This window comes from Antechinus flavipes, chromosome 1, assembly GCF_016432865.1.
Source record: "Antechinus flavipes isolate AdamAnt ecotype Samford, QLD, Australia chromosome 1, AdamAnt_v2, whole genome shotgun sequence".
Lineage (NCBI taxonomy): Eukaryota > Metazoa > Chordata > Mammalia > Dasyuromorphia > Dasyuridae > Antechinus > Antechinus flavipes.
The window spans coordinates 560933393-560958642 of record NC_067398.1 but is presented as its reverse complement, the minus strand read 5'-3'; the positions used below and the strand labels follow the sequence as shown (position 1 = coordinate 560958642).

The following is a 25250-nucleotide window of genomic DNA, read 5'->3' as shown; positions in this document are numbered from 1 at the left end:
TTGAGACACTGGCAAAGATACTGGAGTAATTTGTATTTCCTTTTATAGCTCATTTTATAAATGAGAAACTGAGGCAGAGTTAATTGACTTACTACTAAGAGAATCACTACTAAGTGTCTGAAACTGAATTTGAACTAATGAAAATGAGTCTTCCTCATTCCAAGCTCAGTGCTCTGCCCACTGCACCCACCTAGCTATCCCAGAATACAGTAGAACATAGATTTATATTAAAATGTGACTTTATAAGTTAATATGCATCCTCTGGAGATCATTATGTACAGTCCAGTTGCCTCATTTCTCTTTGGGTTTGCCACTACTGGTCTAGAACATTGATTGGTTAGCTTAATCAGAGTTATACAGTCAATATGGCTTAGAGGTAGGATTTGAATCCAGATCTTCTTTGATTTGAAGCTAGCTTTCCATCCATTCTATATTGCTATCCCTCTCAAGAAAAATAGAAGAAAAAAGAAGAACTTTAAGCTGATTCCTACCCCAACTGTCCTTTGTATTCTATGACTTGTAGAGGGAATGTGGTATAATAGAATAAGATCTGGATTTGTAGTCAAACTTTATAGTTCAACTCCACTGAGTGACCATGGTAAGTTATTTAACTTCTCCATGCCTTAATCTCCTCATCTCTAAAATGGGAATACTTATATTTGCTTTATCTATCTCATAGGAATATTGTATTTCAAGCTCTCCACTTTTTGGATGATGGGGACTGCTAAATTATGGGTAATCTTGACTGTGGCTCTCTGGTACTTGAATTCTTTCTTTATGACTGCTTGCAGTATTTTTTCTTTGACCTAGAAGCTCAGGATTTGGATTATAATATTTCTGGATCAAAGGAAGTAATGCTTAAAAAGAACCGAAACACAAATGTCATCCTGTTTAAGGACTTCTTCAGCTAAAACAAGGAAACTTCCTAGCTAAAAGAATAGAAAAAATTTACAGGAGCATCAAAGCTGATTTTTCTTTCTTAGAAAAGTAATAGCAAAAAAGGAAAGAAGGAAAGGGGTTCTAGGAGAATTGTATGTAACAGACCCGATGCTAAATATTTTACAATTATTATCTCACTTGATCTTCGACTATAATCTGAGGAGATAGTATTATTATCATCTTTATGTTATTGAGGACACTGAAGCAGGAGAGCCAAACTGAGTTGTCCAATGTCTGAGGACAGGTTTGAGTTCAGTTCTTCTTAACTATAAGCTTATACCCTGCTCATTACCTCAACTACCTGCCCTAGTACATGGAAACCATGAATCCTGTGGTTTTTATCATGGCTTTTTTTTTTTTTTCCTTGAGAAGAAAAAACAACATTAATGTACCTCTCTATCACTGAAATAATGATAAATTTATAAACATTTTAAGATTTAGAAGATATTTTACATAAATCATCTTATTTGATCATCATGATATTCCTCTGAGGTTCTATAGATATGGAGAAAGTAAGTCTCAGAAAAGCTCTTATCTTCAGTTCTCCTTGCTGTTGAGCATTGTAGAGCGATCTTGAGCAATTATTTTTCTTGGGACATAAATGATTTTGTATTTGCCTGAAAATTTGATTTTGTGAACCTATCAATATATATATTTGCTTTTTAAATGTGCAATGTTTTTGGTTTTTTTGAAAGTTAAGACATAGTATCTTGCTTTCCAGTACTTCAAAGTTAAGAGACATAGTGATTGAGAGAGAAACCTCAATCTAGAAGTGGTGTTCTGCTACAGTGATGTATAGCAGCTGTCTCCACTGCCAGGGACTTTTTAAAGGAAAGATTTACATGCATCACTTCTGACAAATGCTGTCAAACCTTCCTGCTTTGCTCCTCAACTTATTTCTTGAGGGTATGTAGCTTGTTGTGTCTCAATTTGCTCATTGTTGTTTATATTCACCATTTGCTCTCCACCTTTTAGCTTCCCTATTATACACTTACCTATTTTACCTATCCCTTTTCTTTAATAAATTTCTTTCCTTGTTCATGTTCATCTTTTTGATTTTTTCTCTTAATTCTTCTGTTTGACATCAAAGTTTTTTTTACACAGCTCTGAACTTTTCATTAGGAATAGTTGGAAGTTCATTTTTCTCCCCATTTATTATGCACTAGTTGCTTGGTCCACACTTGTCTATAAGTGTGTGTGTATATGTAGAAATATGCATGCATGTGTGTGTACATATACGTGCAGAGACCTTTTTTTCCTATTTTCAGTGACTTTGTTGAAAAGGCAAATTTTTGTGCCTATTATTTTAAGCTGTTAATTTCATTTCCATTTCTTTCCTCTAATAGTTCTCGTTTGTTTTCCATTTTCTCCAATCATGTTCTCATTTCACTTATGAAAAAATTTTATTTTTTTAAAATTTTGCTTCATCTTAGAATTCTAGAATTCTTCCAGGAATTTGTGACTGAGTCTTGTTTTTTTATTTTTTTATTTTAATACTTAAAAATTATTCTCTACTTTTGGCTTTGTGTCTTGGGTATCTTTGTCTCTATGCTAGCTTTTTGTGGTGAAATTTTTTCTTTTTAGTTTGCTCCTTCTTCTAGCCTACTTACTGACTTTGGATTTGATATTAGGGTTAGATTCTTTACACTTTTGGAGGGAAGGTCTGAGACTAGTTTTTTGGAGTTTTTAGCATTGAGTTATTGCAAGCTCTTAGAAAGTCAATGCTTCCAAAGTGATCTGATCCAGGTCAAAGTCTGAATGCTTCCCTCTGTCTAAATTCTGCAGGTTCCTGATCTGAGTTTAGATCTGAGCAGCCTGTGACTGGATTCAGTCTGTACCATGGAGCTGGAGAACTCTGCTGGTTCTAAGAACAGATTCATCATTCTGGTTTTTCATGTACAGGCCGAAGCCTAGTAGGCTAGAAGGTAGAGCTCAAACTCTGATCTGCTTGTAAGGTTTGGCTCACACAGTTGCTACCTATTTCTAAACTTCTTCCACAGTAGACCACCCAGAGCTAATGACTGTCCTGAACTTTATCCTTGCGCACTCGTCCCCTTTTCATTAGCCCCAAAGTGGGTAATAGGCAACAGAGGCTCTGTTTAGCAACTCTTCCCTCCTCCTTCATGATATTGTGGTGCCCCAGTATGATCTCCTCTTCCATGCCTTAGTCCACAACTTTTCCCTCTGCTAAAGAGTTTCACTCAGTGAGCCTGTGGCTAGACTACATCTCCATTGTTCACAAATCTTTCTATTTCCTTACACTCACCTGGGCTGAAAAAGTATTGTTTGTGACCTTTTTCTTGGATTCCCCCATCAGGATTTCATCTCGTATACTTCCTAATCTATTTCGAAGAGTTTTGATGAGGAGCTCACAATACTTCTTCCTGCTCTTTCATTATTTTGGCTCCATCTCATATTTTATTCTTATTTGTAGCCCTAGCACACAGCACAGTTCTCATACATAGTAGTTACTCAATACATTGTTTGATGATGATAATGCTCTTCTTTCTCACCTCCATTAAATTTATTCGTGTCATTCCCTTCAGGAGGCCTTTTCATGGTCTTCATCTTCTCACCCTCAATAAAGCTTTTCCAATAACTAAATGTTATCATCTATGTGTAGTAGATATTTTGTCTCATGTCTTAGAACATAACCTTGTTTTGGGCAGGGATATTTTGCTTTTTCATTTTATCCTTAGCATTTAACCATGTGCCTAGAGCATAGTAAGTACTTAATGAATATTTGCCAATTGGTCATAATGGATGCTGAGGAAATAATACATGGAGCTCTAAACTCCTAGAGTATCACCTTAAACATTTTTTATTCTTTTGAAGCTGGTGCTCAAAACAATATTGGATGGGCTTTTGGTCTGGGATTGGAGAGACTGGCCATGATCCTGTATAAAATCCCTGACATTCGCTTATTCTGGAGTGAAGATGAAAGATTCCTGAAACAATTCCGTGTACCTAATATAAACCAAGATGTACACTTTCAGGTAAGAACATTTGCAAGAATTATTTAAACATGTATTTTATTATGAGTTTGTCACACAGTACGTTTTTAAGTACATTTAAGAAATGTTTAATAATCATTTTATTAGTGAGAATGAAAAGATAGAGAACTTGAAAAGAAGCAAACAACAGGAAACAGTGAGGATTTGATAGAGTATTTTTTTCTAGTTGTGGTTAGAGAATAGTCTTCATTGATAAGGTAATAGAAGTAGTAATGCACTGACAAGATGTTGCTGTGGTAGAAACAGATGATCATTTGGAGAGATTAATGGTTCTGTAGTAATAAAAATAACTTGTATTTAGATAAATATTAAAGGCTTTCAAAGTCCTTTCCTCAGAATAAGCCTGTGACATATATGGTGTATATGTTGCTGTCAAGAGCAACATATAGAAAAAGAGATCAAGGATCTGAGATGTTTCTACTATATCGATGTGGTCATGATCCCTCCAGGTAGTCAGGGGTAGTAATGGAACTGAATTTGGACTGCCCAGAGTTTATTCACTTTGCTATTCACTAAACCAGTCAACACATTGTTGATCATTAATATCCCAATCCAAAAGACTAAGATGGTAACTTATACAAAAGTGACTGTTACTCTTTATTCTAAAATCAGACTCTAAAACTCAATTTTAAATTAAAAAATACATATATACAGTGACATTGATTCCATTTCTGGTCATATCCAGCATTCCAAATTTGGCCATTCAGGTCATATTGCTTGCAAGATATCTAAGTAAGGAAAGGATGAGGATAACAGATCTATCAACATTTATGGAAAAACAAGAAATAATGTATGATAAATCAATAACCTCATGTTGAAGTTATTCACTTCATCAGTGTAATTCAAAAAAGTGAAAGAGCCGTTTTTGGTTTGGTTTTGTTTATAAGTATGTATAAGTCCCTAGCCAAGGGACTTTGCTTTAAGATCTCAAATTTCAAAAGACATGGCTATATTTCATTCACTGTATCATGGCTTATAAAACATCCTTAAGTATTTGCACGATCAGAGAAGGAGGTAAACTGATTTGAGTATTAGATATAACAGCTGAATAATCTGAGTATGACTTTGATCTCCATAAATATTAAAGAATTGGGAAGAAAATGTTCAAGATTGTATAGATCTTCTCTGCAGGATTTGTGGAAAGATATAGGCAAAAACTGAAAAATGAGAAAGCATGAATGGATTGTAATTAGCTCTGGCAAGAAGAGTGCCCATGTTGACATGAATTTATGGAAAAATGGATCTGTTCTGGTAGCAAAATTGCTGTGTGACTTTGAGCAGATTGCCTTTTCTCTCTGTATCTCAGTTTGATCTTCTATTGAGGTGGTTGTTCAGGACACTATCTGAGGTCCCTTGTAACTCTTAAGATTCTGTGATTTTAAATTACACTTGAGAGTGATGTCATAAACAAACTTCTCACATTATACATCATTTTCACATCTTCATGTTGAAACTTATTATTTGTATGCCCTTTGCCACAATGGAGTTTAAGCCAAGATACAGAACTTTTTTTACTTTTGATGAGTTCTCCAAACTATTTTTTTGGTAGTTGTTTTTTGCCATTTGTGGTTGTCAAATTGAAAGGTTGTTGTAAATAAACATATGCAGTATAAATGCATGCTTTAAAACTTGCTATTGAATCTAAGAATTTACATTTAAGTCAAGGACTTGCCTATGAATTTATGAATGATTTTGAAAGATCTGTGATTTAAAGGTGGCAAGAAAGAAAAATACAACAGGATATCAAAAGAAGTTTAAAAATATGGATGGAGATCAAAAGAAGGGAAACCACAACTGATAAAAATGAGAGAAACCCATAATAAAGAGCAAAGATTCCAAAAGGTAGCTACTTTGAACACCAGTACAACAAAGCAGAGGTATTCTTTAACCTAAATACACTCAGTACCACAAATCTTGGTTCTCCACTGCCCACTTAACTGACCTAAGCTGCCAGTTATATCTGTCACACATAGGCTAGTTCCTTTTATATATGGGCGCTATGTCAAAGTTCACATTTATCACATCTACCTGCTTTATTAAAGCTACCTGCATGTAGCTCTGAGAAATGGATTCTTTATTTTATTATATCTGCAACTAGATAAGCATGTCTCAAACTCTTAAATTCCCCATCTACCTCACTCTATCTCACATATGTGTGTATGTTTACATATATATGTATATATATATACATATATATGTATATATATGTAAGGGTAAGTATACATTTGAGTATATACATACCTATATCTATGTGTGTTTGCCATTAAGATAAGAAAAAAGTAGCAGTCTCTTTCCTTGGTTAGACTAGAAGTAATTAATAGCCTGTGGAGGCAACTAGCTGGGACAGGTGATAACTGAGTCTAGAGTCAAAAAAACCCGAGTTCAAATGCGACATTAGACAGTTACTGGCTGTAAGCCTAGGCAAGTCACTTAATCTTTATTTGCCTTAGTTTCATTAACTCTGAAACAAAGATAATTGCAGAGTTATTTTTAGGATCAAATGAGATAATATTTAGTGAGACTTTTTCATGATGTCTGGCACTAGGTATTGTTAGAATTCTTACAAGGTGCCAAGTCAGTGGAATTGATAAGAGATAATGGTTGTTTAGCAGGGTGCTTAATACTTCTCTAGATGTACTTAGTACTTACTACAATTCCACAAGATTCACACCTTTAAGAGAACATATATATAAGCTAAAGAGCCTCAGCCAGGATGCACTCCGGGATATTCACAAGGCAGGATTCAGTCAAAGAGATTCACAAGTCAGAGATGGCAGTCGGGCAGAACGAAGGAAGACAGAGTGGTGGCAGGCTATCCTGTGGAGAACACTGAAACAAGATCTGGAAGGCCTCCAGAAAACTAGCCGAGCCCTAAGTGAAGGAGACAAGACTTTGAAGGATACAATAAAGGATTTGGAGTTTAATTCCTGGCTGCATTTGGGGTGATTATTACACTGAGCTGAAACTAAGGCTGCTCCAGAGATCCCAAGAAACCTGCTCCCAAAGAACATTATATTTTAGAGGAAAACATTGCAAGGTATTATTGTTATTTTGTTGTTCAATCATTCAGTTATGTCTGATTGTAGCACATCAATCCTATCCAGGGGTTTTCTTGGTAAAGATAATGGAATAATTTTCCATTTCTTTCTCCAAATCATTTTACATAAGAGGAAACTGAGGAAAACAGGGATTTTTGTCCAAGATTACACAGCTAGTTAAAGTATGAGGCCAGATTTGAATTTAGGTTCTCCTGACTCCAGGCCCAGTGCTCTATCCATTGATCCACGTACCTGCCTCCATGGTGTTAGGAATAGTAGGTGCTAAATAAATTCTCTTCCCCCAGTAAAAAAGAATAGAGAAAAAAAAAAATAATGAGGCAGTCTAAACAACTATAAATGTTCATGTTGAGTGTGGAGGAACAACAATTTTTATGATTAGAAAGGATTTTTGAGATTTTCTAGCCCAGTTCAAATGAGGAAACTAATTCCAATAGTTCTTTAGTAAATTGCTCGGAGTGAAATAGTGATAAGTGATAAAGTTCCAATTTGAACCTTGATTTTCTTTTTTTAATAGTATTTTATTTTTCAAAATACGTGCAAAGATAGTTTTTAACATTCACCTTTGCAAAACCTTATGTTACAGATTTTTTTCCCTTTCCTCCCTCCTTTGCCTTCCCCCAAATAGGAAGTAATCCAATATAGATTAAACATGTACAATTCTTCTAAACATATTTCCATATTTCCATATTCACCATGCTGCACACACAAAAAATATCAGATCAAAAGAGAAAAAAACACTAGAAAGGGGAAAAAAGAAGCAAATCGATAACAATAAAAGGTGAAAATATTATGCTTTGATCCATATTCAGTATTCATATCTCTCTCTCTGGATATGGATGGTACTTTGCATCACAAATCTATTGAAATTGCCTCGAATCACCTCATTGTTGAAAAGACAAGAAAAAAAAAAAAGCAAATAATCACAATAAGGTGAAAATTTTAACAACTATAAGGTTGTTATAGGTAAAAGGTATTTTAAATACCTTTTATTTTAAAATAAAATATTTTTTTATTTTTAATAAATTATTTAAAAAAATTAATAGTATTTTATGCTTTGATCTACATCCAGTCTCTGGATGCAATTATCATTTTTCCATACAAGGTTATCGGCTTTGAATCACCTTCTTGTTGAAAAGAGCCAAGTCCATCACAGTTGATCACAGTTGATCATCACATAGCTTGTTGTTACTATGTACAACTGAACCCTGATTTTCTGACTCCAGATCTAGTGTATCATGTAATAGTTTGAAGTTGCTACTGGATTGAATCTCTGTCTATAATTTCTATCTTGTCCTATTCTATTTGCCATCCTGACTACACTGTAGGGTCTTTGAATAAAAGAAATGAGTTACTTTTTTTTTTTTTTTTTTTGGTAGCCTACATCTCATCTATAATAGTGATTAAATGAGCCCTTGGAAGGTTTGGAAAAATAATACCTCCATGGTATAATGACTAGGCATAGCAAGGTCTAAATACATGTGTTCTTTCTTTTCTCTTCCCTCAATAGAAAGGAATAAAAAGATCAGTATTTCACAGCAAAGAAATTGTAACACTTGTAACCATCTCTCATTCTAGCCATATATGAAGAACTATGAAATCTGAGCACTTTTTTCTTTACTTACCTGCAAATATTAGTGTCATAATAATCCTAGACTGACTCAAGAAACCAAGTTTTAGTTCCTTCTTTACTATTATCTTATAATGTGACTACAGTCAATTTGTGGACAAGCTAATCATCAATGGGGTTTCATTTCTCCATAAAATGAGATCTGTTTTTTTATTATTATTAATGATCTGTAAGATATTTTCCAACTTGAAAACATTTCCAGTCTGAGATTGTTAACAGATATGAATTTTACTTCCTTAGTGTATTCTATGACATCTTGTATTAAAAACCACAGATTTGTAACTCTATTTTCATCTGTCCAATGCCTCTTTGTCTTTGTTGTCCTTGTGTTTGGATTTTGGATTTTGCATTTTGCATTTTCCTAGGTCTAAAGATAAAAATTGCATTCTTAATAGTTTTGTCCTCTACCAGCTCTATTTGTGAACTGATGAATTTTTTCTGTTTAGTTCCAGAATACCCACTTGGGGGGAGGGAGGATTTCAAATTCAAAACTAGACCATAAATTCAACAAAAATCATTGAGTTCTTTCTATGAACAGAGTACTATGCTAGATGAAATGCATAGTTTCGAAAACACAATCTCTTATCATTTTGGAGTTTATAATCTAGTAGAAGAACATGTTCTTCTATGCCACGTAAAAAATAAACATCTAAAAATTTTTATAAAACCCTTCCTACTTTTTACATAACTTATACACTTTCCCAAACATCTCTTTGAGGTTATATTATCCTTGTTTTACTGATAAAGTAACATTCATAATCACACAATTAAGGTGTGGATCATGGAGTTCAAATGCTGAGCATTTGATTTTCCCCTCTGCCATGCTATATCATGTAATATGTAAGTGCATTGATTAGATACAAAGTGAGATCTGAGGAATAGAAAGATTAAGAATGGATATAGTCTGTGGCTATAAAACAGATTTTTTTTTTCTACTAATATTCTGGAAAGAAGCAGTAAAACAGATAAAATCACCTAGAATAGAAAAAAGTCCCTTGCAGCTCTGATTTCTATCATCCTACAGAAAGAAAGGAAAACCTCATTATTGTTTCCATAGAGACTGTTCCACAATACAAGAGAGGAATATTTGAGTTTATCTGAAATGTTCTAATCTAAATATTGCCTGTATTTCCATAGAGAAATAATAGAAATAACTAACATGTAATCTGTTGTCATTGTTGTTCACTTGATTCTGTCATGTCTGACTCTTCATGATCCCATTTGGAATTTTCCTGGCAAAGATGATGGAATGATTTGCCATTTGCTTCTACAGGCAAACAGAGTGAAGTGACTTGGCCAAAGTCATACAGTTAAATGTCTGAGGGCAGATTTGAACTCACAAAGGCGAGCCATCCTGACTTGAGGTCTGAGTCTCTTCCATTGGGTCACCTAGCTGTCTAATTCTCATATCTACCTCTAAGAATTTTTATCTTTCATAGTTCATCTCATGGCGGGTTGAAACTTTCTAAAGGTTTGGAATCCTATAGTTATTAGTTATTATTATTATTATTAGTTATCATTATTCTCTTCATCCTCAAGTTATTGTGTATTTTCTTGTCTATTTACATATTGTATGCCTTCAAATAAAATAAGTTCCTTGAGGTCATATGTCTTTGTATCCCCAGAGCATAACAGAATGCCTTCTAGAAGGGTTTAATAAATGCTTATTTGATTGGATTGGATTAAATACATTTAAGTAATTTCTAATCATCATCAAAGATTAATCTTAAATGAAAGATTTAAAAACATTTTCTTGAGTTGCCCTAATTATTAATGCATTCTCTTGCAATAGTTAGGTATTTTAAAACTCATAAAATGATATTGCTTCTTGGACTAGGGGCCAAGAAATAAAACATATGGTAAAGACTCCAGTTTTCCAGATAGTCTCATCTCAAAAGATGAATATTTAGAAAGAATTCCCAGTGCATTTATTTGGGGAGAAACATGAGAAAGCAAGAAAGGGGAGGGGGTTACCTTGAAAATTCTTTTGCATTATTTATTTAAGGCTTCCACAATCATGAATACAGCAGTACCTGTTCTGCATTCTCATAGAATGATAATGGCACTATAAGAACCCCTATGGCTTTCTTCTTTCCACCCTTGTGGGCTTAGATTTGCATCTATAACATTGTATTATCATAGCTTTTGCATTTAATATGCCCTAGGGTAATTCTGTTGCAATCTTCTCATATGATACAGATATCTAGTTTGATAAGAGTGTGTGTGTGTGTGTGTGTGTGTGTGTGTGTGTGTGTGTCTGTTTTTAAAATTCTCACTCAGTTTCCCAATTAGCTTGTTAGCTATAACCTGTGACATAGACATACATAGACAATTGTGTGGTAGCTTTTAACCCTTTTCTAAGTACACATTCTGTTGTATGGTTGATTTCACTTCAAACCAAGGATTGCCTTTTGGTTATGGTCGAGCCCTGTTTTGATCGTTGATGGGGAAAACCTGCCCTGACAATTTAATAGATACCAGAAATAAAATGAGAAAATATTGACAGGTCCTATGGACCTGGGGAAGACGTCTGCACAGACTAGCAGCTGTGTATACATGCATTTCTAGTTCCAAATCTCAAAAATAAAGCTCAACATGGGAGCTAGTCATTTCCATGAGCTTCTGTAGTTCTTTATAGGAGAGATTCTAAGGCTCCCCCATTATTATACCACTTTGAAATAACTGACATTTATTATATCATTCTGTGATTAGCTTTATTTCCTAGAGTAGAAGAAATAAATAGGAACTGTGGCTGTTTCATTTTCAGATTTTTCATCAAGATCGGGTAACTTCACACTTAAATAGTTATTCATTTATTATATTTGCTTTCACCTCATGCATCTATTAAAGGAAAATATGCAACTATTAGTATGCAAATTGAACTTGGGTTACTGAACAAATGAAGTACAGCCTCAAACATTATTTATCCCCTAATTAGTTTTATTATAATCAGAGAAGATAAGCCTATAAGCACACGTACATGTGTGTGTGCACGCATATGTGTGTGTGTGTATGTATGTGTGTGTTTGAATCTGACTTAATTTAAACCTTTGCTTTTTGTGATATATGAGTGAAACTCCTTTCAGGCATTAACTTTAACCTTGTTTGATTTCAATGCTTTTTCAACTACTAAAATAACTGTTATAGTTTAATGGAAAGAATTGTTGAGTCATGTAATTAAGAGTGTAAGAAAAGCTTTCTACTAGATTATCTGTCTTCTTTGAGAGCATAGGCCTTCATTTTATTTCAACTTTGACTCTCCTTTGGTACCCTATATAGATCTGGACACATAATAGATGCATAATAAATTTCTTTGTATTTGTAAAAACAAGTAAAAAGTCATCGGAGTTCTTGTCCTTTCAGTCACATAGAAACCTGGGGGAATTGGGGAGGGGAGAGCTACCATAAAGTCTCATTACTTCAGGCTCTATTATTTTGTAATCTGGAATAATTCAAAAATGCTGTTATCATTTGACTGTGCAGACTCTGTGGAGAGGAAAAAATGGATTTGTTAAGCAAAGTAATGATAGAAACAAGAGACATATTTAACTTATTTAATAATAAGGCCTAACAGATTATTTTAAATTTCTACAAAAAAATTTTTTCTCTTATGCTGATAGTGTTTTCTCTTATGCTGTGTGTACACACACACACACACACACACACAGAGAAATATATGATGAGGTCCTAAGTAACTAGCTGGGGTTGGCAGAGAAAACTTAAAGTACTGATAAGATTACTTCCTGGCAAGCAGGGAAGGACACTGATGGGGATCAGTTCAACCTCTGTGGAGATCTTGGGTAGCCTCATCTTGTTGTGTCCAGTCAGAAATCCAAGTTATCCAAGTCCCTGAAGTTAAATTTCCCTTGTAAATTGGTCCATGGCTCATGCCGCCTTTGCTGAATCCTGTTTAGCCCATTATTGTGTTCTGCCTCCTGATGTTTTTCTTCCCATCCCCTTACCCATCTCTTTACCCCATCCCTCTCTCATGTCTCATGGTGTTTTTCTCCTTCCTATAGCCAACTAATTCTTTTAGGGTGCTAAATACCTCTATGATGTAGCCTGCCTGTCAATAATGTATTTCTATCTCATGGAGTACTTCCTTTCTCTTGGTTAATTGTGCGTTCCACTAGGAAACCTATCTTTTCCATTGTTGTTATATGCTCTCCCAAATCTATTTCATATTTTCTACTCCTGGTGTCTATTTTACCTCTTCATTTTGTCTGTAACCTCTTCTCATAAAAAAATTTACCTTTTCCTCAAATAAAATATTTATATGTGCATACATACATATGTGTGTATATGTGTGTGTATGTGTATATATATGTGTATATATATAAAATATGAATTTCTTATGGCACATTAATATAATTTCTGTAGCAGTTCCCTAGTTAATAGGCATCTACTTTGTTTCTAGTTCTTAGCTTCTACCAAAAATGTCTGTTACTACTTTAGTGTATCTAACAATTTTGGTCATCCTGGTATGATATCTGAGTTAAAAGGCATGAAATATTCCTCCTCTCCCTTGTTTTAAGCATAATTTCAAATTGCTTTACATTTTAGTTACATTAATATAATACACAGTACATTTGTATGCTTATTGGACCATCAAGTTATCTCTCCACAAACTTTTTTAACCGTGTCTGTGATTTCATTAGTTAGAAAAACTTCTGTGAGAAAGGTGTCTTTACCAATGCAGGTTGTCGCCTGCTTTGCAATTTGTAATATGAATGAACAATCAAGCCCTGTGATACAAGAAGAAAGCTGTCCCCCCATGTCTTCTTGATTTCAGTGCCAGCCCTCTACCCACTTTGCCACACTGTCTCTCTTGCAACAAGTACCACATGAGAAGAATCATTTGCAAATGACTGTGCTAATTACAAATAAATCATATTTATTAAAATATTAGGAATTATGACAGGTGAATCAGTCCCTCTTTCCAGCTCCTATTAACTATTATTATATGCATTTTGAAGTAATAATATATATTTAAAATATTTTCCCTCTACATTTATACTTTTTAAGTAAAACTACCCTTCATCTTGCATTATTCTATGCTCCCCCAAACCCCTTAGGAAAAGTTAATGAAATTTCATTGTACAGCTGTTGATTTCATAAGAATAATGAAGGTAGTATCTACCAAAACCCTATCATATTCTTCTGCCCTTCTGAACATTAGTGATTCATGATAAACATGAAGGAAATGTGCAAACCTGACCATCTGTGACCAGCAACTTACATGCTAATGAGTCATGCATGATTACTAGACATTGATTTCTTTATGGAGAAATAAGTAATTACCATGGCAACTTCACTCTTCTTTGATACTGTAAACAGGTCCTTATGCACATTTACAATTTTGGTTTTAAAAAAATTAATAGAAAGAAACCATTTTATTGGAAATCCTTTCCACTTTAAGTTGAATATAAACTTGAAGTATCTTTCTACTTTGAGCTGCTCTTGTTTTTGTTCTAACCTTGGTCAAGAGAAGGAAATGAAAAATCTGTTAACGGGCTCACTAGGTAGTGCAGATAGTGTAGTGGCCCTGGAGTTAGGCAGAGTTCAGATCCAGCTTCAGATATTTATTTTTGGTAATTATTTGACTTTGGATGATTTATTCTGCCTCAGTTTCTTCATCTACAAAATGGCAATAGTAATTGTTCCTACCTCCTTGATTTGTTGGGAAGAGCAAATGAAATCTATTTAGCATTTACACTACACAAATGCTAGCTTGCTATTAATATTATTGCCTAATGGTGCCACAGGAGAAAAGAAGGAGCTAGCTGGAAATGTAGGAATTAGAGCTGGAAGTGGCTTTAGAATTTAATTTCATTGAGTGGTTCTTCTTATTTTATATTTAAGGAGATTGAGACTCAGAGAAAAGAATATAATGTGCCCAACGTCCCTCAGATAATTAGCGGGACTAGGATTTAAACCTAGTTCTCCTGAAGGCTTCATGGTAGGAAAGGTTGAATTTGGGAATTCCACAGTATGTCTAAGAATCCTAAACTGTGCCGAACATAGAAATCTACCTGTAAGTGATCACTGTGTTCCAGGCATTGGGAGGTAGATGCTGTTGTCATCCCCCTTTTGCAGAGACAGACAGAGGTGCCAAGGGTCACACAGTGAGTAGTCTCTGAGGCTGGATTTGGATTCTGTTCTCCCTGCTTTCAGTCCCAAAGTTGCCTCCATTGCACTACCTACCTGGTGACTGATAACTTTAGATCCCATGTTCTGACTGGGACGCCATACTAGGTTTTGGTGATTCTCGGGTTCAGCATTCCCCTTTTCTTCAGGAGTATCCTAAATGCACAGAAATAATTCATCCTTGAGTATCTGTGGCATAATCTGCATCATTATGACTGTTCATGCTTTTGTGACCTTAGGGGAAAACAGAGAGCTTGATACCATGATGTTCTCTCTGTTGAGCTATGGGTGTCTAGGAGCTGACATTTTCTACTTCTCTATGACTTTTGTTGTGACAAAATTGTCTTGTGATCATCAAAGTGCCACATTGCTCCATTAAGTAGTCTTTGGTCCCAAGACAGTCACGACCTGTTCTCTCAGGTCTCCTGAAACATTTTGATATGAAACTCCTTAATAGACATAGCACTTACAGCTGAATATTGGAATGACCTGATTTGTGTTTTGTCTCCCTGCAATCTACAAAAGGGTAAAAATCATGTCCTCTCATAATTTTGCAGTTCATTGCTCTGAGGCAAGAATATTTTTTAACACATGATGCATATTTAATATATTTGTTAAAGAAATATGCATATTAATATAATAACTTTCAGAAAATCTACCTCTTAATTATAGGGAGTATTGGTAAGCATCCATAACTTGAGGCCCCGACTCTTTTATACTTAGTATGCCCTTTTACACGCTCTCAGGTACAAGCTGGTTTCTATTTACATAACATTTCAAAGTTATAATGTAAATAGTCATTAATGCATATATCAGGTGGCTAGTGCAGGTTGGCTTAATAGAAAAGGCCTCTTTTAACTATTGGGAGAGATTAGTATTGGATGGTTTGAGTTATGTTTATTAAATTGCTATTTCCATTACTAAATTCTTTGAGTATCTCAATGTCTAGCACAGTGTCTGTCAAAAAATAGGTGCTTACTAAATACTTACTGAACTAAGAGTTCTTTGTGCTTATGGCCTAGTTTGCAGGAAGTGACATCTTTTTTTATTCATGTATAAATTGTATTGAAGTGAGGCAGAGTTGCACAGTGTCATTGGTGTCTCTCTCTCTCTTCCAGAGTGACCACTAATCAGTGACAGGACTGTCACAATGACCAGTGATGAGGGGCAGTGGATGACCTCAGTGTCTCTGATGTCTTACCAGGATCTAACTGTTTCACAGCACCCACTTCACCTGCCTTCATGGTCTTTGGAATAAATTGTTCTCATCCACCCATTCCAATAGGGGAAAGCTTCACATGCTTGGGGTGGACACCCCCTAATTCACCAAAGGGTTTGAGACCCCTTGGTTATCTTCAACCTAGTCTAGCCTGCCTGCCGAAAAGGGTTGCCAGGGATGGCCGCTGTGCACACTTACAGTTTCTTGGAGCCACAGTGAGAGTTAGGTGGATCAGGTAGACACCAAAGGTGGAAAGCAGCCCTGGGCAGCCCTGGAAAGGGCTCAGCAGCCTTCTCATCAGAGGTGCTAGTCTTCTCTGAACTCATCTTACACCCCTACAGGAAGCAAAACATATTAAAGGGAAGATACCGTCCCTGCTGGAAGTCAGGGTCAGCTAGCATTTTTATTAAGTGTCTACTAGGCACTAGTATTGTGCCAGGGCAGGGGTGTAGGCACTTGCCTAAGACAGTCTCTCCCCTCAAGGAGAGCACAATCTAGTAGAGGAGAGAGCAGGTTTAAAGATAATTAGAGTAACCTTCCCTCACCTGAAACCTACACAAAGCAGTTAAATACAAAGAAGTTTGTGCAGGAGGTGAGTGGCAATTGAGTTAGAGATGGGGAACAATAGTTTAAAGAGATCCCAAGTGGCAGGCTATAGAGCCATTTTAGTAGCTGCTTTTGAATAAGTCATCAATAGGTATTTCTGAAGCTCTTTCAGTATACCAGTACTAAGATAGGTGCATTTTGGGGTGAGGGCAGATAGAGAAGGGGTTACAAGAAAGAAGTAATTCTTGCCCTTAAGGATTTACGATCTGACTGAAGAAAAAATCGGAAACAGTTCTACTTCAGTGCTTTGATGGATCTGTGGGCTCATGAATTCGGTATCCTCTCTAAGGATGCAGATCTATCACATCCATAATGCTCCTTTTTGATAGTAGTCCATATTCTCCCATCCTCCACAGGGGATCTACCTAACTTGCTTGGGGAAAGGGGTTTCCTCTAGTTCTCTTAGTATTTCATGAATACCAGTGGAGCACGTGAGAAAGAAAGCTATAGATTTGGAGATGGAGATGTATATATGTGTATGTATATGCACAATATGAGATGATAGACACTTATTAAGCATCTGCTGTATGCCAGGCATTGTGTTAAGCACTAGGAATACTCATAAGAAAAAGAAAAATAGGCATTGAGAATACGGTGGGGGAAAAGCAATACACAAAGTGACAAAATGCACTTGAAAAGTGTGAATGTGCATGGTGTCAGAGGGTACCCAATCCAGGTGCATTATGACGATGATGGCGTTGAAACCAAGCAGAGCCGCTGGTGGCTAATGAAGAGATGGCTGACATTTTGAGCCTTCTATAAAGGGAGACTGTGGGAGGAGATTTTTGCTTTCCACCTCCTAATCCTCCAATCAGAGGGGGAGCAGCAACTGGGCTGTTGTTGAGGTATGAATAGCTAAGTGTCAATAATCTCCATAATGAGTTTCCTGGTGATGAGTTTATATTGAGTTAGGCTTGACAGAGACAGTGATGGAGTGGAAACTAAGAGAGCAGCTGACAAAAAAATGAAGGGTTGATCTTTGCTCCCTTAATATAATTAATCCATTTTTTCCCTAGTCATATGTTTTTCTGAATACATCCTTCAGGCCACTTTTTCTACATAGTTATTCAAAAGAAATCTGTTTCAGCTTACTGATAACCTATCATGTGCCTTTCTCTTATATTGCCTTTTAGGTTGACCCTCAATTTCAATTCTTTAGAGCCTCTGATAGTCTAATACTTAAATTTATTTTAAAAAACATTTTTTAAAAGATGGGCTTTTGTTTTAGGAAGAAGATTGAGGTTAAAAAAAAGTGCTATATAATTCTTTAAAAGCAGTTTTCCACTTTCTGCTCACATGGATTTTCTTTCTTTTTCTCCTCTACTTTTTACTTAGATCTGAGCCTAGCTCAATTTTCCTTCTTCAGTATCTTTACAAAATCTGTTTACTTGCTTGGAACATAGTAGGTGGCTTATTAAATGTTTATTGACTGATTGACTAATGGGCCAGCTCTCTGAGTTATCTTTTAGAGATAATAAAAAGTAGTAAACTATGTGGTAATGACAGTAAGTGCAGATCAGTGCAGAATGGAGTCCAGTAGGGGGGCTAAAGAGGAGAAGGACGGATTTTCAGAAAGCCTTTGAGAAATGTTTGTTGTGGAGGAAAAAATGTTTATTGTGGAGGAAAAATATCAGTCAGTGCAATGCTTCATCATCAACTGTGCTGAAGAAGATACATGTTTTATTGCTAAATATTGTCCCCTAGGACCCTGTAACTCTCTATCCTGCCTAACCAGAATTATCCAGCTGGGTGTGCAAGAGATGTTGGGTCTGTTCATTTGCCCTCCAGTTTCAAGAACCTTCCTTCAGCTGACAGCTGTTTCATCAGTGTGTGGCTACTGCTTGTGCTGAATTTGAAGAGGAAAAAAAAAAGAGAATCTTTAGGTTTGCATTTTGAGAGCATTACTATTGGGGAGAAAGACTGCCATATACAATATAGATTTGCTTTTCTTTTCGTGGAAGATATATCTACTCTCAGGCTAGCCACACTCTGCTTGGATGCCATACTTTTCATACCTTCAGGTTCAAGTCAGAACCAGGAGCTATTGTCACTTTTTTTTTTTTTTTTTAAACTTAATGCGTGTATACTTTTTTTTAAATTTAAAGCTCTTTGACATCTGGACAGATTTTGATCCCACTTTAAAAGGGGGAAATAAATTTTTCCTTGGATTGAAAAGATCCACACACTGATTTTTAAATTAGTGGAGAGTAGGGAGAGGTTCCCCCTTCCTCCCATCTTCTCTTGAAAGGATAAGACTGGAAAAATAGAAGCTTATGGTGTTATTACACAATATTACTCCACTCTTGTGGATGTCATGATGTAATATGCTGATTTATTTTTCATAACTTCAGTTTTCTCTGAGAGAGGCAACCTGGGAAGTTCCTTTCTGAGAGTTTATTGAATGTGTTTGAGGCTTTACTGAATGATTGCTTAGCCGAGGCCTAATGTGCTTTAAAAAATAAATGTGCTGTTGCAGTGTTAGGCCATTTCTAACCCTTGTTCATTTATCATTAGACTAGTGAGGCCCTTTTAAACAAACATCTCACAAATGAGTACTCATGCTGCTGAATACATAATTATTGGGTTTTAAACTTTTTTATGATGTTGTAAACGACTGAAATAAAATTATTTAAATATGCCACATATCAATTTTTATCCTATGGACATAGGATTAAAAAGTTGCTTGGAAACTGAGGCTAAGGGAAATTAAGTGACTGTAATTTAGTCTATAAAAAGAATAAACAGAATAAAAAAGAAAATGTAACATCTAACAGAAGCTATAATTCATTAAAGTTTATAATGATCATCCTCATGTTTTAAATAAGTTTTATTGGTGTGATTCTTTAAAAAAAAATCTTCATACTTTTCCCTAATGTACCTCTTAACTTCCACCTCTATATTTAAGTAGTTCAGGAGATTAAGTCCTCAGCCTAGAGTTAGGCAGTCTTGAGTTCAAATCTAACTTCAAATCTAAAAATTACTAGCAATATGACCCTGAGTCTCTCACTTAATCACCATTTGCTTCAGATTCTTCTATTGTAAAATGAAGGTATATAAGAGCATCGACCTCACACTGTTGTAAGGATCAAATGAGATATTTGTAAAGTAGTTAACACAATGCCTGATACACAGTAAAGGCTGTGTGAATGCCTATTCCCTTTCTCTTTTCCATTTCTTTTTCAGAGAGCCATGCTATATAACAAATAGTATTTTTAAGACAAAAATTGATGAGTACATCAAAAAAAGTATGAAAATATGTACAGTGTACAACACTGTGGATCTCCCCTCTCTGCACTGGGTGCAATAGGAGTACATAATTACACTGTTAAGTAAAATTACCCTGAAAAACTTTGGAACTATGATTAGGTGACTCCCGACACCTTATAGTGAGCCTGCTTCTCAGCAAAGAAAACGCAGATACATTTTCAGGCTTAACCAGTGTATTAATGTGTTCTATTTAACTCTTGTTCTTTCTTTCCATTGGAAAAGAAAAGTGGAAGGAAGGAAGAATTTAGAAAAAATGACAGTGATGTTAAAAAAAAAAAAAGAACATTAGCTTTTGCCAAAAAAAAAATATGTAACTCAGTCTTCTTTCAAGCTATGCCACTGGTTTACTATATGACCTTGGATAATTCCATTCTATTCAATTCAACAAATATCTGATACTTTTGTACTAAGTTCTATGGAGTAATTGTCAAAGAAATGTAAAACATGAACCCTGTATTCAGGAAGCATCTAGTTTCCCTCTATACCTAATTTAGATTTTGTTTGTAAAAAAGTTTGAGTTCTTTAGAAAAAAAAATCTATAGAATAATATAGCCATTATTTAAAAAAAAACTATAGAGTAATATAACCAATAAATAAAGCATTTTTAGTTACTGCAACATATTTATCACACCTTTCTCCTCTCTAAACTGAGAATAGCTGCATGGCATTGCTTAGTAACTAGAGCCCTAGGCCAAGAGTCAGAAAAACATGGTTGAAATGCAGCCTCACTAACTTTGTGGTGTTAGTGCAACATATTTAACATATATAGGACTGCTTGTCATCTTGGGGGGGGGGAGGGAGTGGAGGGAGGGAGAGGAAAAAACGAAATATAAGCGAGTGCAAGGGATAATGTTGTAAAAAATTACCCTGGCATGGATTCTGTCAATACAAAGTTATTATTAACTAAAATAAAATTTAAATTAAAAAAAAAAAAAACTTTGTGGTGTTAGGCAAGTCACTTAATTTGTTTTCCTCAATTTCTAGATCTACAAAATGGGAACAATAATAATAATAATAATAATGCCTACCTCCTAAATTTGTTGTGAGGATAAGATGAAATAATATTTGTCAAATGCTTGCTGCAATGCCCGACATATAATAGATATTACATAAATGCTTCTTTTCTTCTCTTCCTCCTCTCTGAGTTGCATTGGTAACAAGAGTAAAGGAAATGTCTGCCTTTTTTACTTTCCTCCCATAAACTGGTACTCACTCTAAACAAATGCCTAATTCCAAATCTGAGAATTCACTGGGGAAATCTCTATGGGGTAAATTCTCTCATATCCATAAGCATAAAACATTTTCCATTTGTTTGTGAAAAGAAACATAGTTCTGTGTTCTGAATGCTTAATCAAACAAGTGATGTGCTTCAAAAAAAGCAAAAGATTCAATGTTTCACTTGGAAATGACCACATCTCCTATGATAGAGCCTCTTAAAAAAAAAGGGATGGGGGGATATCTCTATTTCACTTCCAACCCTCTGTTGCTTTTCCTTCTTTATAGTAATTCTTCTGAGAAATGCAAGACTCGGTTTATTCAACACAGGCTGATTTATTCTGACCCTGTAACCTTGACCCAATCCACTTTTGAAATTATTACCCCCATTCTTGGTTACAGTATCAAAAAAAAAATCCTTGAATTTTATTTATTTTACCTCAATTAAACTATTATTCCCTATTTTAAGCCAGAAATGAAACTGAATTTAGCAGAATTTCTTAAAAAAAAAAAAAAAAACTTTCAAAAGAAAACAGTAGATAGCACCATTGGTTTTAACCTCCTTCATGGCTTTGAAACAAGCATACTAATTCAGCTGTAGACTTACTTAGCTCCCTATTTGGGGATTTCATCCATTTTGAGAGATTTAAAAACCTTTATGAAATGTATTTTCTGCATCCATTTTAATCATGCCCTAGGAGAAAAACTCTCTTGTTTTCTTTGATGACAAGTTTACTTGATGATAATTCAGCCAGCATTTGTATACCTATCTATAGAACTCCAAATAATATTTAATGCATATAACTCTGAAGTCAACCTGTAAAACGCAAAATACAAAACCCAGCAATTGTCATCTGCATTATGATCAGCTGCAGAAGCCCAGCTATAAAAGACATAATTAGGAAACAGGAGGACTATGCTGGTGCATGCGCATGAGTTTAGTTAGAGGTATATGGTACTAATAAAATCTTGGTTTTCAGTTTCTTCTCCTCTGATCAGAATAAGAATTAGATTACATCAAAATCAAATAATGTAAGATAGGATAAGAGAGAAAGAAAAAAAATACGTTATTATTGTAAAATCCTTTCTTTGTATCCTTTGTCATGCTGGAACATGCTATAGTAATTCTTAAGAATAACAATATAAATAGAAAACAGAATACTGTGAGAATCCAAATCTTTAGGATGATATAAAGGGAGGAAAAGTTTACATTTCTTTTTTTTTAAGTAACATCAATTCTTTAGTGAATAGTTACCCCAGTGACCATAGTGTGACTATATAGAATTCATCATATAATAAGTGCCTTTATCTAAGATGGTTGGCAAATGTAATGATTCAGTTCATTCAAAATTCTCATGAATAAAGTATTATTATCTGCATGTATTCTTGGTTTTTGTTTGTTTGTTTTTTTGCTGAGGCAATTGGGCTTAAGTGACTTGTCCAGGATCACATAGCTAGGAAGTGTTAAGTGTCTGAGGGCAGATTTGAACTCAGGTCCTTCTGATTTCAGGACTGGTGCTCTATCCACTGCATCACCTAACTGTCCCTGCATGTATTCTTGTTAAGAAACTGTATATATGGACACATAAAAACTGATTAGAGAAACAACACTTTTAGCTAGGTCTGGGCATCCCTAGAAAGGCTAATTGATTGAATGAGTAAATGAATGATTGAAAAGTAATTTATTATGCTCTCATTATATACCAGAGAGCATACTAGAGTGGATAGAACACTGGTCTTGGAACCAAGAAGTCCTAGTTCAAATCCCACTTCTGACATAAACTAGCTGTAAGACCAAGGGCAGGTTACTTACTCTCTCAGGGTTCTAGGGAATTCTCTAAGACTATAAGTTGCTGACTTACATTAGGAAAGGTTGTTTCTCACCAAGGAGTTGCCTTACATCAGTGAATGTCAGACACTTTGCTAAGTTGCTGAAGACATAGAAAACAACCTCTTCAAAGAGCTTACATTCTAATGATAGAAATCAATTCCTAAAGGGTGGTAGGTAGTTTTGTTACATGTTACATTTATTATAATTTAGTACATTGTTACCTTTTTTTGGCTCTCCATTTCTCCATGATAGTACAGAGAAGATAGACTGAAAATTTGAGAGAAACCTCTCCCCAGAAAAAATAAATTTTGAGGTCAAAGATAGAGAGCTACAAGGCTGTAAAAATAGACACAAATAATAAGTCTGCATTTTACAGCCCTATTGATTCTATCTTGATGGAGGTATCTACTATCTTAGAGATTTCTGACCAAACCAAGATATTTAATGAGACCAACTTCAGAGAAATGCATTATCCAAATCCATTATCCTTTGGCAACCCCAAGATCCCAAGGTTGACAATAGTCTGATCCCAGATTAATATTCTCCTCTAAATCTCTGACATCCTATCCCTGTTACTCAGTCTCCCAAATATGGAAAATGGCTGAACAGCCTCACGGGTTAGGTTCCTTCTGTCACAATGTCACCCTAATAGCTGTGTGTATCTCCCTTTGTTTAGGAATGGTGCTGTCTATCACTTAACTTCCCATTAGTTAATGCCTATTAAGCATTTTAATTATTTTTAAATTTATTATTATTATTAGACATTTTTATTAAATGTTTTATTAAAGGGTTTTTAATTCATTTTTATTAAATGTGTTATTAAATATTTATTATTAAACATTAAACATTATTATTATTATTAAACATTTTTCTCCTGATTTATTGACCTCCAGTCAAACAGACCAAGGTGAGAGAAATTACTTTCCAGTAAGATCATAGGACCTCTGAGTTCAGGAATTATCCAACAATCCTTTCCTCATAGGACTTTTGCATAATATTCTTAAGTTCTCCAAAACTTTCCTTCACTGGCTTATCTCTCTCATTTAACACATCTAGCACAAAGCCATATTTTTTGTTCTTTAAATAACCTGTTTTTTGCTGGTTTCATCCACTTTAGCTAGATAGTATAATAAAGCAGCTAGATGTAATGAGGCAGTTAGATAGTACTGGGTCAGAGTACTGGGCCCAGCATCAGGAAGATCTGAATTCAAATTCCACCTCAGACACTAGCTATGTGACCCTGGTCCAGTCACATAACTTCTGTCTACCTCAGTTTCCTCTACTATAAAATGGGAATAATAATAGCATCTGTTCCTCAGGGTTGTTGTGAGCATGAAATGAGATAATATTTGTAAATTGCCTAATAGGTATTAGAAACTTGTTAAGTGCTTGTTTTTTTTCTAGGATTCAACTATTACTACTCTACAAATGACTCTCATAACTACATATTCATTCCCAACCTTTCCCTTCTGTTTCAGACAAAACTTTCCAGTTTCCTAATGGTCATACCTACTCACATGTCTCACTGGCATATTACTTTAATAAGTCTAAAATGGAGCTCATCCTTTCTGCCCTGTATCTTACTTTTCTCTTTGATTTCTTTTTTAAAAAAAGTGTTTTACTGATTTTTCTTTCTTCCTTTTTCTCTTTTTCTCATTTTCTTTCTCCTTCCTTCCTTCCTTCCTTCCTTCCTTCCTTCCTTCCTTCCTCTCTTCTTTCTTTTTCCCTCCCTTTCTTTCTTCTTCCTTCCTTCCTTCCTTCCCCTTCTCTCTTCCTTCTTTCCTCCCTCTCTGTCTTCCTCCCTTCCTTCCTCCTTCCCTCCTTCTTTTTCTCTTTTTTCCTTCCTTCCTTCCTTCCTTCCTTCCTTCCTTCCTTCCTTCCTTCCATCCTTCTTTCTTTCCCCTCTCCTTTTCTTCCTCCTTCCCTTCCTCTCTTCCTCCCTCTCTTTCCCTCCCCCTTTCCTCCCTTTCTCTGTCCCTCCTTTTCTCCCTTCCTCCTTTTCTCCCTCCTTCCCTGCCTTCCTTACTCCTTCCCTCCTTCCCTCCCCCCCATCCCTCCTTCCCTTCCTTCCTTCCTTCCTTCTTAGATGTCTGGAAGGCCTACAGGAGTGACATAATTTGTTCAGAGTCATGCAGCAGCACACAGCTCTATGTTGTCTGCATCTTTTGATTCTAGTTTCTGTATCTTCCTACCAGTGCATTATATTTATATCTACTTTTCCAAATGATAATGCATGTTTTCATGGGAGAAGATACCTCCCCCCTATCCAGTTTATGTGTGTGTATGGGGGGAGGGGGATGTGTGTGGATGTATATGTGTTATAGTT

The 25250-nt window shown here is 35.3% G+C and overlaps 1 protein-coding gene across 1 annotated transcript in view; it reads left to right on the top strand.

The window, feature by feature from the left end:
• FARS2 (phenylalanyl-tRNA synthetase 2, mitochondrial) overlaps window positions 1-25250 on the top strand; it is a 631382-nt gene that overhangs the window by 378090 nt on the left and 228042 nt on the right. Inside the window, exon 5 of the mRNA XM_051970739.1 lies at window positions 3775-3935. Within this exon, the coding sequence (XP_051826699.1) occupies window positions 3775-3935 (161 nt within the window). The remainder of the gene's footprint in view (window positions 1-3774; window positions 3936-25250) is intronic.